The 14705-nt window shown below is 54.5% G+C and overlaps 1 protein-coding gene across 3 annotated transcripts in view; it reads left to right on the top strand.

Annotated features, from left to right (window-relative positions):
• Positions 1-14705, top strand: part of RIN3 (Ras and Rab interactor 3) — a 78701-nt gene that overhangs the window by 25306 nt on the left and 38690 nt on the right. For all 3 annotated transcript variants that reach the window (XM_040975135.1, XM_040975136.1, XM_040975134.1), the window contains one exon: positions 5864-5981. In XM_040975135.1, coding sequence (XP_040831069.1) covers positions 5864-5981 — 118 coding nt within the window. The remainder of the gene's footprint in view (positions 1-5863; positions 5982-14705) is intronic.

The raw sequence follows: 14705 nt of genomic DNA, 5'->3' as shown, positions 1-14705 counted from the left end.
CTTTCCACTGCATTTTCCATGGAAGGACAGACACCCCAGGCTTGGTCACCCAAGCAGCACGGGGTTTTGCTCACCTCCCCAACTAAGAGTCACCATGACTGACTTGGAATTCTTCCAGACAGCAGATACCTCTTCTTTGCTACCCATTGATCTAATTGTTCAGATGTGACATGGTGAAGACTTATCTTATACTTGGGATTATAATCCAGTGCTTACTTTGAAGTGCGCTTGGCCACCAGCCTGTTGGAGTGCAGCCAGGGCTGCTGGCGACCTCATAGGGAATGGGAAAAGCCAGCCTCATTGTCCCCTCGTAAAGACAAGACTTACGCTGTGTCTCTTTTTCCCACCTGCTGTCCTTGGTGGCTCTGACAATGTTGTACAGTCCTTCATATGCTCACACATGTTGACACACACTCATGCATACACAGATTCACACGTATATAATACAGACACACTCATATGCATACACACAAGCTCATACAACTCTCCTATGCACACAATACACTTACACACATTTATACACTCACATACACACATTCTCACACATGCATGCATGTTTGTGCACATACACTAACATGTACTTACATACTTTCACATATCAACATGCTTACATAAACATGCATTATTACCTACACGCAGGCTTACACAGTCACAAACACACATACACACACTCTCACTCTCTTCACCTGTACACAAACACACACTCTTACATATAGACGTGCACACACTCCTGAGCTCCAGCAGGGCCAGAGCAGGTGGGTAAAGACCTCTGCTGCAAGCTGACACCCACACCGTGTATGTCCGGGGAGATCATGGGCCCTCCAGCCCCTGCCCTGTGGCCTCCGGAAGAATTTATTAATCTAATCTGGCCCTAATGGGCATCATTGGAACATTTCCCCCAAGCACCTGGAAGGTAGTTCTAAAATGACAAGAGTGGAAAAGCAGGCAGCTCGGGGTGTCTGGGCCAGAAATGGAAAACACATCATGCTGTGTTTTGCTCTGGGCAGCTGCACAGTAGTCTGGAGAGGAGGGGCGTGCAGCAAAGGCTGAAAGGTTCTCCTGCTGGTGGCCCTGGGGTTGGTCACACAGCCACAGTCATCCGGTCACTTGCTGCTGCTGGATGGTCCCAGATAAGCCCATTTGCATGTCCAGTGGTGGTTGGACCCTAGGGCCTTAGGCTAGCTCAGGCTTCTGCCCATGCCTGCCACTGACCAGAGGGATGGGTATGGAAGCTGCCAAGTCTCACGAGGTCTGGGCCAGAGCTTCACCATGTCTGATCAGCTGATTTCTTTTGGTCCATGATAGTTTCAAGGCCACCCTCCCAGGGGTGGGGAAGTAGACTCTGCCTCTCAATGGGAAGAGCAGCGAAAATATGTGGCCATTTTTGATCTGACACATGAGTCACTGACCTTGGAGTCTTTCCCTTCCTGTCTTTTCTCTCAATCCTGTTTGAAGCACAGTAGTAATGTTATGAATACGTATAATATGCCCAAAGATGGTATCTCTAATAATACTAATAGTTACTTTAATTTTTTACTTGAAGATCAGAGTTATAGTGAGAGGGAGGGAGGGAGGAAGAGAGCGAGAGCATGCCTGCGAGAGAGATCTTCCATCTGCTGGTTCACTTTCTGGATGGTCTGAATGCATGGGATTGGACCAGGACAAAGCCTGGAACTGCATCCAGACACCCGAGTACTTGGGCTGTCTTCTGTTGCTTTTCCCAGGCCATCAGCAAGGAGCTGGATCAGAAGTGCAGCAGCAGCAACACGGACCAATGCTCGTATGGGATGCTAGCACTGCAGGTGGTGACTTCACCTGCCATGTCACAACATCAGCCCCTATTGCTATTTGTTAAGGACGTGCACTGTACCAGGCATTTTGTACATAGATTCTCACAGCCACCCCGAATGATGGCTGTTCTCCCTTGATTTTAACCAAAAGGCCAAGAAGCAATAACAATGGCTGTTCTCGGGCCGGGCACAGTGGCCTAGTGGTTAAAGTCCTCACCTTGAACATACTGGGATCCCACATAGATGCCGGTTCTAATCCCAGCGGCCCCACTTCCCATCCAGCTCCCTGCTTGTGGCTTGGGAAAGTATTCGAGGACGGCCCAAAGCTCTGGGACCCTACACCCATGTGAGAAACCTGAAGGAGCTCCTGGCTCCTGACTTCGGATCAATGCAGCTCAAGTCGTTGTGACCATTTGGGGAGTGAATCATCGGACAGAAGATCTTTGTCTCTCCTCTCTCTATATATCTGACTTTGCAATAAAAATAAATAAATCTCAAAAGCAATGTTATCAAGCTCACAATCAGATGGGCAAATTGAGATGGTAGAAAGTCCACCTGGACTGCAGCTCCTGCATGCCTTATTCCTGGTGAGCCAGACAGGCCACTGACCACAGCAGGCACGGCTCACGTCACCCTCACCTACAGCTTCCTGGGCAGGAAGGAGCCTTCTAGCCAGGCCCACCACAGGCTTGCTCCCTGCCACGGGGCTCAGCACTCGCAGCCTCCTCTGTCCTCCAACCCCGCCCAGCCCAGCGCCTTACGGTTTTCAGATAAGAGCCCTGAGACTAGGCCCAGGCAGAAGAGCGGCACCGTGTGAGAGCTCTGTGGTCACACTGGAGGGGGATGGTGTGCAGGGTTGGGGGGATGCAGAGCTCAGCATGGGAAGTTTCCAGCCCTGTTGAAACCCTGCCCCCAGCCCCGTAGATAACCCAGTACACCAGTCAGAAATAGGCAAGGTGTGATGACTTTGTGTGGCCCTGTGCCCCAAGCTTCCATGCCTCTGACGGTGGTGAAACAGAGCGCAAATGCCCATCCAGCCACTGCGTTACCTCCCAGCTCCTTGCCGGCCATTGATTCCACTGTTTTGTATGGTTCACCTTGCATCCACCACCCTTGCCCTGCCTCTGTATGCCTCTCTCTCTCTCTCTCTCTCTCTCTCTCTCTCTCTCTCACTTACACACACACACACACACACACACACACACACACACACACAGCCGATGGAGCCCAGCTCTAGACAGAGCCTAAGACAAGGAAGCTGGGAAGAGGTGGAGCTGAGTGCCCATGAAGTAACCTGCAGGTGCTGTCGCTGCTCGTGGTCACTTCCTCCAGCTGTGTTTCTGCTGCGTGACAGAAGGCGTGCTTATCCCCATTTTCAGATTGGACCTCTGAGGCTCAGAGCCAAAAGCTGGCTTGGCTGCTCAGGGCCCCAGCTGGCAGGATTCCTGCCTAAAGACACCTGTCTTTTTAAAATTATTATTTTAGGTGATGCTTATATAGTTGATCAGGGTGGGGAGAATCTAGGGTTAGGGAGAAGTGGATATGATCATTGTTTCCAAACTTTCTATTTCTTCTTCCCATTTCTGGGGGAAGGGGAGAGGCCATACCCAGTCTCCCAACTGCCCCAGTACCCAGTGGTGGGAAATACCCGATACTAACCCAGGATCATAATGTGGCACGTGTTCTGAGGGTTCTGCCCAGGTGGATGCGATAGTTCCAAAATGCTGTTGATCTCGCAAATCTATGGAGGAATCATTTCCAATTTCCCTTAGCTGACACAGTCGACTTTATAGTCTCCATTCGCCCAGATATTTACTGTCAATGTTTGTCCATATGTTCTGCTTTCCATTCTCTGCTGTGGTACCAGATGTTCTCTGCAGACCCCAATGGGCTTCCATGTCCTCCTTGTGCAGCATGGTCTGCTGGCCAACACTCCATCCTTTACCCTGAGGAGGCCCAGTTCTCCTACATGGGTTCATGGACCTGAGCCAGGCAACCTGGGCAAAGTCAGATCCCCCACCTCTGGGGCTCAAAGACCCACCACCCACTGCACAGGTGGGCCCAATGACTTGGACCAGGAGACCCACACCCCTGGGGCTCACGGATCTAGCATCTACCTCATAAGTGTGTCCAAGGGCCCCTCCATCCCTGGGACTCATGGACCTGGCACCCAATGTCCCCAGACTGGCATGATTCATCTCTCCTCAGCATCTACCAGCAGGTGCTTCAGCCTAGTTCAATCCAACCTGCCTCTAGTTCCAGCCTATGCTGGTTGGTGCTTCAACCTAGCTTTGCCCTCAGTCCCCAGTCCTGGCTTGAGTGTGAACTCGCTGGTGTTGCAGCCTGACTCAGCCCCTCCCACACCCCATCCTGGTTCTCAGGTCTGCCAGTGGATATTATCACCTGGTTTGGCCCAGCCAGCCCCCTGACCTGACCCACATGTATGCCAGTGGAGACTGTAGCCTGGTCTGGTTTGGGCTGCTCCTTGCCTTGGTTCTTGCCTTTAGCCGCAGAGACCGCAACCTGACAAGGGGTTCATCATGCTTCCCCATCTGGTCTCCTCCCAGTGGCAGATCTTGCACACACCAGTGGGTCCTTGGCCCGGGTTGACTTTGTCCACCTATTGTCCTGGCAGGAATGATGTCCTTGCATAATCGGCCCATACCCTTTTCAGATCTAACTGTTGGGTGTTGCAGCCCAGCCACACCACATGGTTCAACAGGAGCCAAGACCTAGCCTAGCACATTCTCCCACCCTCTCTGACCCTTACAAGTAACAGAGGGTGCTGGAGTCTAGTCCAGTCTAGCCCTTTCCAGACCCAGTCCACATCCAAGGCACCTCTCTTCTTTCTCTCTGTCTGAAAAGGAGGCAGAGGACCATGGGCCCTGTCAGGCCCAGGCAGGCAGGTCAGGCTCCCCTCCAGGCAGGTGCTCAGCCTCCTGGTGGCCAGCCCCACCCTGGGGCCCCAGGAGTCCTCTGAGAGCATCAGCCAGGTGTGGTGTGGCTGGAAAGGCTTGTCAGGAACCACAAAAAAAAAAAAAAAAACCTGCAATCACTCAGATGTGACATGTTAGAGAAGAATCCACTTATTAGCAAAACGGAAGTGTGCCTTTGAGGGGAATATGGGCCTACAGCCAGGATGTGGGGTGTTCTGCAGCCGTGAAACCTGCTCCCTGTGGGATCTGGAGGCACAGGGGGTGGGGCTTTGGGGGAGTTTTCTGGAATGTCCAGGAGTTTGGTGACTTTGGAGAAAGTCTTGGAAGTGTCATGCCACCAGGTGCATGAAGGGAATGGGAGCGTCCACCTGGGTGGTTTTATGGGAATGAGGACATGGCTTGGTGCGAGCTGTGAGTGGCAGCCTTGTTGTGGCTGAGAAGGACTCTTAGAGGCAGCATGGGGTAAGGATGGGGGAATGCCGGTGTGTGAGATTGACACGTGGGAGGCATCAATATGGTGTCCGCAGCACTGGGCTTCATGCTAACAATTTTAGCTGCTGCTTTTATTTTTGCGCGGGAGAGAGTAGGGTTTTTAGCTGTGACTGTTCTCACCAGTTCCCCCAGGCACACCTGCTGGGGAGTAAGGTGAAATCCAGCCCATCCTTCAGAGCTGGACCACTCACCCAGGCAGCAGCACGCTGGGGTGAGGACCTGCCCCTTGCACTCTGTTCACAACACTATCCGAGAAGCTCCAACTTGGTGGTACCAGAGTGAGCCAACGAGAACCTGAGACTTGACTTATTTATTTGGAAGTCAGTTACAGAGACAGGGAAAGACCCAGTGAGAGATGTCTCTGCTGCTTTGCTCCCCTGGTGGCTCCAATGGCCAGACTGAAGCCAGCAGGCTCGAGTTCTATCAGGTCTCTCACATGGGTGGCAAGGGCCCAAGCACCTGGGCCAGCTTGGCTACTTTCCCAAGTGCATTAGTAGGGAGTGGGATTGGAAAGTGGAGCAGCTGGGACTCAAACCTGTGCCCCCGGGAATGCTGATATTACAAGTGGTGGCTTAACCCACTGCACCGCCACGGCGGCCCCTCGGATCTTTGATTCATGGTACTCCTTTGCTGCCTTGCTTACAGATGTTCCTGGTGCGCCGGGACAGTGGCCTGAAGTCCCTGATGCTGTGTGTGCGCTTCCCTCCCCTGAACGAGGGTGCGTCCGAGGTGCTGGAATACACCGTTAAGGAGGAAAAGTCCAGTAAGTGTTCTCTTCCTGGCTTTCACCGCGACCACCCAGCAGGGGCGGCCAACGCTGCACCTGCCAGCCGTGGCCTCTCCTCCCTGCCTGCGTTTAAAATCAGGAGGGAGAAACTTTGAGTCTTCCCAAGAGCATTGTTTAGAACTCGGCTGATCCACTCAAAAGCCCATGTTTATTTCCTCTCACCTTTGTGACCTGCTGTCTTGGCTTCCTCAAAGCCGAAGCAAAGACTGGGGAAAATACTCCTTATTCTGGCAGGCCCATCACCAACACACACACACACACACACACACACACACACACACACACAGGTGTCTTGCGTGGTTTGCATTAGGCGTTTTCCCTCTGTTATTCCACTGTCCGCCGCCCCTCCTTCCCCTTGGTCTCCACCTGAGCTGACCCTGGCCACCCAGAGAAGGGAGCCTGGGGTGCGTTTGTCTGCCTTCTTGACTCCCTGCTCCATCTCCCTGCTCTCTCTCACTCCCATCCCTCCCTCCGTGGCTTAGGAGCCCTGGGACCGGAGTCTGGGTCTGCATCCCTGCCCTGCCTTGAATGGTCTGTGTGACCATGGACACGTCCCTTTCCCCTGCTAACCCCAGTGTTCTTGTCCCTGAGAGGGGAACTGCCATGGTGCCTCCCCCTCCAGGGCAGCTGGAGGAGGAAGTGGGCAAGGGAAAGGCCCAAGCCTGGGGCCTCGTACTGGGCTTCCCCATGTAGGGTTGGGGCAGGAGAGAAGGGGTTTCCCCGAATGGGGGTGCTCAGCCTCCTGTGTGGCCCCGCTCAGCGGTGAGCAGGAAGCCCAGGAACCATGACTCTGTTTCCCTGTGTTCCGCCTGCCTTCTCCTTTGTTGTGAAGAATATCTCTGACGAACCCTGCACGGCGCAGGCCACACTAGTGACAAACAGTGACAAACAGCCCTATGACCAGGTACATGCACCCCAGGTGACGGAGCGCCTCTCTCCTTAGTGTGACATTCTCCCCGACTCTCCTGATGAGCATGGATTCCAGGCAGGAAAGCCAGCAAAACTCCATGGCTCTGAAAGGGTCTCCTAGGAAGTGGGTGGTGGCACGTCCCTTCACATTTCAATGGTTAGAACAGGTCGCCTGGCCTGGGTGGACAGCAATTGGAAACGGAGTGTGAAGTAGGTGGGATGTGTGGCCAGCAGGGGGCGTAGCACGAGTCATCATCTCCAGCACCTTTCATCTGCTGCACTACGGTCCCAAGAAGACTGAACTGCCTGGGTCACCGCTTGGCCTCATGGGGACCCTCAGAGGGAGGGAAGGGGGGACGGGACCCAGAGAATCACCAAAAGAGGCCATGTTGGGGGCTGGAGGCGAGCAGGAGGCACAGGGATGAAGGAGCACAGGAGTAGGGAGTGGTCAGGCTGCCTCCCCTGGATGGGACACATGAACACCCTGGCCTGGGAACACCCCAGTTTGACTAACCTTTTCCAAAATGCATGGGACAAGGTCTAGGAGAGATTTTGCAATATTTGTGTATCTACAAAGAGATCCGAGTCTAAACATGCAACTCGTGTGCTTCGTGCACACGTAATGTGCAGCCTGAAGGGAATTTGATGCAGTATTCTTACATAAGAGAGAGAGAGAATTCTCATCTGCTGCTTCACTTCCCGAGTGCCACCACAGTCCCTGACCCAGAACCGGATCTGAATCCAAATCTCTCCCATGGGTGGTAGGGATCCAGGTCCTTGAGCTGGCACCGCTGGTTCCCAGGGCCTGTGTCAGCAGGAAGCCAGCCCAGGTGTGCATCCCAGACACGCCGGTGTGGGACGTGGGCATCCTGACGCTGAAGCCGCACACCTGCACCTGCATGGTGTTTTGAGCTCCCCTCTGCTTTGACTTCATCCCATGGCTTGAAGTCAGGTGGAATTTTCTGCCCAAGGCACCGAGCAATGGTCTCAGAAAGTTGCAGATTTGGGGTTTTCAGATTAAGGATGCTTATCCTGTCCTTGCTTGTGCACTCCTGGGCTATAGAGGAAGTAACAATGACACACAACAATGACGCATTCATGAAGACCTCTTGGCCCTGCCTCCAGAAGAAGAGCCACGGGAAGGTGACCAATGGTTGTGGTCTAGCATACGTGGGAGGTGACCACCCAGCACTCACAGCCACATGTGTCACTGGCAGCCCCACTTCCCTCTCTGAGTGGGCCCTCCTGCCCAGCCTGGCCATGGCTTTAGAAAGGACCGCCTCTCCACTCGGCCAGCATTTATTCTCACACTTGCAGGGGTGTGGGTCAGGGCAGGTACCTGAAGCCGGCAGACCGGCTTTACCCTGGGGTTCTAGTCCATTCCTGGGCTGAATGGTGTTGGTGGTCAGCTCCACGGGGCTGCAGCAGGGGCTTGGGTCAGCGTTCCTGGGGCTGTGAGAGGCACTCAGCACCTGCAGTGCGTGAATGATGGATGAGAAAGGCATTTGTAGGGAAGAGTCTCTTGGTACCTGTGTGCAGTCAGCACGCAGTAAGGACCGCCATTGTGCATTAGCTGTGGTGATGAAGCAGCAGCCTCTTCTTTTATTTTTATTTATTTATTTTTAAAGATTTATTTATTTATTGGAAAGGCAGATATACAGAGAGGAGAGACAGAGAGGAAGATCTTCTGTTCGATGATTCAATCCCCAAGTGAGCGCAACGGCCAATGCTATGCGGATCTGAAGCCAGGATCCAGGAACTTCTTCCAGGTCTCCCACACGGGTGCAGGGTCCCAAGGCTTTGGGCTGTCCTCTACTGCTTTCCCAGGCCACAAGCAGGGAGCTAGATGGGAAGTGGAGCTGCCGGGATTAGAACCGGAGCTCATATGGGATCCCGGGGCGTTCAAGGCGAGGACTTTAGCCGCTTGGCCATGCCACCGGGCCCAGCAGCCATTTCTTTTAAAATATATATATTATTTATTTATTTTTAAAGATTTTTATTAGAAAGGCATATTTACAAAGCGATAGAAAGATCTGTTCCCTCTCCAAATGGCCGCAATGGTCAGAGCTAAGCTGATCCAAAGCCAGGAACCAGGAGCTTCTTCCTGGTTTCCCATGCAGGTGCAGGGTTCCAAGGCTTTGGACCATCCTCTGTTGCTTTTCCAGGCCACAAGCAGGGAGCTGGATGGGAAGTAGAGCAGCTTGGACATGAACCAGTGCTCATACGGAATGATGGCACTGCCAAGCTGAGGATTAGCTAGATAAGCTATCATGCTGGCCCTTATTTCTTTATGTGAATTACAGGAAGAGAACAAAAACTTCTGCATGATGATTTACTGCCCAGATGTCTGTTTGAGCTGGGGCTGAGCCAAGCCAAAGCCACATGGGTGGCAGAGGCCCAAGCCTCTTTTCCCAATCCATTGACAAGAGCTGGATTGGAAATACAGCAGCTGGGTCATGAACTGGTGCCCATATAGGATGCTGCTTTTTCAGGCAACAGCTCTGCCTGCTACACCATGGTGCCGGCTGGCCCCAACAATTTCCATCTAAAACCTTTGAGCTCCACCAGCACCTTGTGTCTGGAGAGCTCCTGTAGGTAACAGGTGTATCCCACCCTGGGTGTTACCCTTGGAGATCTCAGCTCTAATAATTACACTTCATCGCTGTCTCTCTTCAGTATGGTATTTGCCGCTTCCAAAGCACATTGAACTGGGAACAAGCAGAGGGAGGGAAGAGGGCAAGGAGTTACATCATGGGACAATTTAACTCCAAAAATGTTGTAAAAGTTTGGTAAATTTCTTTCTGTTCCTTTTCAGTTGATTTCTAGTCAGAGTAGTGTATATCATTGTTCTATCCTTCCTCTTTTCACTTCAGCATTTTATTCTGAGCCTTTCCCCTTTCACTAAACTTTGGTCCAATTTCGCTGAATCCGTGCCCAGTGGTGTCCGAAGGAGGCTAAGATGCTGTTGTCCCGGAAGCAGTGGGAACAGCAGACAGGTCATACCTATCAGAAATTCCAGCCCCGTCCCAGCTGCTGTGTCAGCATGCACATGGTTAGACATCCAAACCCGTGGCCTTGACCGAGGGCCTTGAAGGATGGGAATTGGTTATGCGAGAGAGAAATGAGGAAACAGACACGTTCCATTGGGACCTGCCGCAAAGCTCAGGGGTGGGAGGGGCAATTGGGAAGGGGTGAGGCTCTGCTGGGTATGACTGGAAGGAGAGGCAGGGATGAGGCTGGAAAGGTGACACTTGGCAGGTCCCCAAAGGCCTTGACCCCTGCACTGTGAGAGGCAGCACAGCAGGACGAGGCAAGGGCAGCATCCAAGGTGGTCAGGAGCAAGGGACAGTGCCGGGATGGAGGACAGTGGGAAGGGCTTTAGAGACTGCCCAGGAGCCGGCCTTGCAGGTGTCCCAGGAACTGAGATGGGGCAGAGAAAAGGGGTTGGGCCTGGAGTAGCCACTGTCATCCTCTCTAGCGGCTGGGTCTTGGAAGCTGGCCGAGCCGCCCCCGGAAGTGTGAGTGTGGGAACTGTTTGGTCCTGTGAGAATCAGATGCAGGAATGGAGTTCTGATAAGGATAAAGAAAGATCCAGAACACAAGGCCCTGGAGGAGGAGGAGGAGGAGGAGGCGAAGACGTGTAGGCAGTGGGCTGGTGCCAGCACGGTCTTGCTTTGTGTGCCCTGGGACTGCCAGCTGCAGGCTGTGCAGCTCAGGAGCTGCAGGGAACACAGCAGTGACTGCAGGAGAGGTCAGGAGTCAGGCCCCAACGACTCCTGGGCTTTGTGTCATGGGCCAGAGAGGGTCAGGCGTGTGCTGTCTCAGTTCAGCATGTAGCCGTTTGTGCAGAATGCTCGCGACTGGGTAATTCATAGAGAAGAGAAAGTGTTTCTCATGGGTCCGGAGCCTGGAAAGTCCCAGCTCACCTTGCCTGCAGGTGCAGGTGTTGGCCTCTGGCCTCTGCAGAAGGCCAGGAGCCAGGGGTCAAATGCAGGTCCTCCAGTGTGTGAGGCAGGCCTCGGAACCAGCATGTCACTGCCAAAAGCAATGCCCATGCCCAAGAAAAGGTTCCCTCTTCCCTCCTCCCTCCTCTCCTCTGTCCCTTCCTCTCTCCCCTGATCCTGGGCCACCCTGAAGGAGGGACCCTTAACCTCACCTGGCAAGAGATAAGCATAAATTCCTCCTTAGAATAGAGCCCTACACGTTTGCCTGACTGTGGCCGTCCCAGGTGCTGGATTGGAAAGTCCTGTTGTAAACCAGGGACATGCACATGGCCCAGTGTCCTGGCAGCCACACCACAGTCCCTGTTCCACTGTCTTCTCCCTCCTGCCCAAACCATCACAAAGGGGCCATGAAAATTGACTGGTGTTTTCCATGGTCCTCCCTGTCCACCAAGGATCAATGAGCAGTTTTGTCTCCCGCCCTCATTCCTATCACACATATCTGTTGTGCTTACTCATGACTACGTCATGGTTCTCACCATGGAAACTTCTAGGGCACTAATCCAGCAGGAATTCCCCACTGGAAGGAATGTTCCTTGAATCTCTCCCCTAGACCAGAGCTGCCCTTGGCCCCTGCAAAGACAGGTTTGCCAATGAGTAAGCATGATAGCTTCAGCCCTTGACCCCAGTTACTGAGCCTTGCTGTGCCTCCGGTGCCAGATGAGCTTGCATCCACCTCAGCCCGTCAGCTTCCTGCACAGCCTAATGAAGCAGGTGCTAGGACCAAGGATGGAACTGGGAGTATGCTCTCATACCTGAGCCCAATGTCTCCTGTCCTGTTTCCCAATTCCCTTATTACAGCAGCACTCCCCAGTCAGGGGGGTGGAGGACACCGGAGAAGGCAATAGTGGCTAATGATGAAGTCGTTTGTTTGTGTTGCTTAGTGGGATCTTATCTCTCCTCTTTACCAGGGGAATTATTTAATAAGGAATGTTGGAATTATCCTCAGAGTCCGAAGCTGAGGGGACACTCAGGTGCTTTATGGTCTTGGCAAAGAGCCAGCGGTGGACAGGAAGAGGATAGCCTTGGCCTGGGGCTGGGGGCGGGTTCTGGAAGGACAGTCATCGCAAGGACAGTCACCCACCCAAGCTCCAGGCGTAGCTCTGCCTGGTTTTTGAAACCAACAAAACGAAATGACGTGAGAGGCAGAGAGAGTGTGAGCTCCCATCCAGTGGGCCAAGCCAACGTGACACGCTGGGGAACTCAGCCCTGGTCTCCCACATGGGTGACAAGCACCCAAGGGCTGGAGCCATCAGCAGCTGCCTTCCCAGGAGGCCGGATTGGAAGCTGAGCCAGGACGGGAGCCAGGCAGTCCTGCATGGGATGCCAGTGTCCCAAGCATCAAAGCAACCACTTTACTACACTCACCGCCTGCCCTGCTCACCCTGCGCCTCTTAATCAGAAGCCCACAGCACTAGGGGTGATGGGGGAAGCCCCCAGGGATGGAGACAAGGACTGCATGGCAATGGCCAACACAGCACGGTGGCGACCAAACCAGGCAGTTACATCAGGCATGGAGAGAGACCCGCTCCGGAGATGTTTAGGGGGAGGACTGGCAGGGCTGGCTGGAGAAGAAAATGAACCAGTGGCACCTCCGAGAATCATGACGTGGGGCCTCCGCATGGCGCATAACCCCAGGACAGTAATGTGTGAGCCTGGTACTTGAGAGGAGCCTGGTACTTGAGTGCCCCATCCCACACCCCGACCCGCAAGGGTGGAGCCTGCCCTGGACTCAACAGGGAGCCGAGAGGAATGCCTCCCCCCAAAAGCTCCCTGCCTGGTTGTTCTTTATTTAGTCTCCTCAAATCTGTTCAATGCCCCATTCCCACACCCCCCGCTTCTGTTGAGGCATCCGAACCTATAAATAATTCGCAGACAAGGTCCTGTCTGCATGCTGACAGCCTGAGCTGCGTTCCCTGTCTCGCTCTGCATGATTTGTCTCCATGCTTACTCGATGGGGAGGAGTGGCTGCCAAGAAAGGGGGTCTTTTTCATGAAGTGGGCAGTGCAGAGGGGAATGTCTGGCTGCAGAGCGGTTGTCCTGTCCCCCTTGTGGTTCAGAGTTGTCGCTCTGGGCCACAGCAGGCTCCATCACATGGGATGTGGTCCTGGGCCAGGGACCAGGTGAAGAACTAAGACCTAGGCCCTACTTGTCCGGGCCAATCAGACCTGTGATATGACAGGTTCTAGGTTGGGGTGCGCTCAGTGCTGGGGCCTGCAGAAGGGGAAGCAGCTCTGCTGAGGCAAGCACCCCAAGAGAGAACTTGGGGCCTGCTCAGTGTCATGGGAGGAGACTGTGGCCCCAGGAAAGGCATCTGTGCTGGCAGCAAGGCAGACACATGGGCTGCATTCCAGGGGGATGCCCTCGTGCTGCCCGGAGCCAGGCACCCAGCACGCTCACTGCCGGCACCTGCTCACCTCTCAGTGTACTGTTGGGCCACTTACCCTCAGTTGCCTAGGAAACGCAGGCAGTGGTGCTGCCATGCTGATCCTGGCAACCCCGCATCCCTGCAACCCTCCACTGCCAATCCAGAGGCTCCAACTGAGCACAGCCCTGCACCGGGGAGCCGGGGTGAGGGGCAGGCAGGGGCAGTCCAGAAGGAGCCCCTGCACTGGGGCCCCAGCAACCAGGCACATGGGTGGGGAAAGACAGAGGCTCAGGAGTGGGGGACTCCTCCCCAGAAGCCAGACACACACACATACAGGTCCAGGGGGAAAGGTGCCCTCACTGGCCCTGAACAGCCAGGGAGAAAGAAAGCGGACCCTTCCTTGTAGTGGCCTTTCCCAGCTTGTCCCTATCCCAGGCCAGGCCCCCTGTGGTGTTGGGTGATTGTAGATCTTCTGAAAAGGAGGAAAGGAGGCCTGGGCCTTACTGTCCGAGCTGTCCGGTCAGAACTATGATGGTGTGCCTGCGTTGTCTAGGTAACCGAGGTTAGGTAACCCAGTGGTACAGTTGAGAAGTGAGCAGGTGTCAGCAGTGAGCATGCTGGGTGCCTGGTGCACAGGGCAGCTGGCCCACCCCGCACGCCTTCACCACGCACCTCCCTCTAGGAATTGATCAGACTTCCCTTGGTGACCTGGAAGGCTGGGGGGATGGAGACTCTTACTTGTACCTAAAAGTTAGGGTCACGAGCCCCCAAGAGTGCCCAATGGAACCAGGAGCCCATGCCCTCCCCACACTGGCGGGCAGGAGGAGAGCTTGCCTACATGGGGTCCCAGTCCTCACCCAGCAGCGAGCAGAGGGCCCAGGCCAGCTGGGGGTGTCAGTGCTCGCCCCTGACGACCTCTGCCTCCTGCTGGTTCCAGCAATGCCCACAGCGCTGGCCTGGTGCCACTCATCCGTCAGCCAGCAAGGAGCTGGGCTGCCTCTCCACAAGCAGGGCCTGCACTGCGACATCACCTCAGAGCTGGCCCTGCACCCACAGGGTCCCCAGGAGCCCTGTGAAATTGCCACCCTTGCCACTTCCACCCCAGGAACCAGGTAGCTGTGTCCATCCATTGCATAGTCTCAGGGCTTAAAGGAGCCTGATGTTAGCAGCTGGCTGTTTCTCCTTCAGCTCAGATGGGTCAGAGGGAGCCATGGAAACAGCCACATCAGGCCTGACGCTGTAGCCTAGCAGCCAAAGTCCTTGCCTTGCACGCCCGGGATCCCATACCACCTCTAATTCTTGTGGCCCCGCTTCCCATCCAGCTCCCTGCTTGTGGCCTGGGAAATCAGTTGAGGACAGCCCAAAGCCTTGGGACCCTGCACACACGTGGGAGACCTGGATGAGGCTCCGGGCTCCTGACTT

The sequence above is a fragment of the Ochotona curzoniae genome, unplaced genomic scaffold (assembly GCF_017591425.1).
Source record: "Ochotona curzoniae isolate NIBS_2020 unplaced genomic scaffold, NIBS_Ocur_1.0 contig_2688, whole genome shotgun sequence".
NCBI lineage: Eukaryota > Metazoa > Chordata > Mammalia > Lagomorpha > Ochotonidae > Ochotona > Ochotona curzoniae.
Note: the sequence above shows the minus strand (reverse complement) of the source record. Positions and strands in the feature narration are given on the sequence as shown.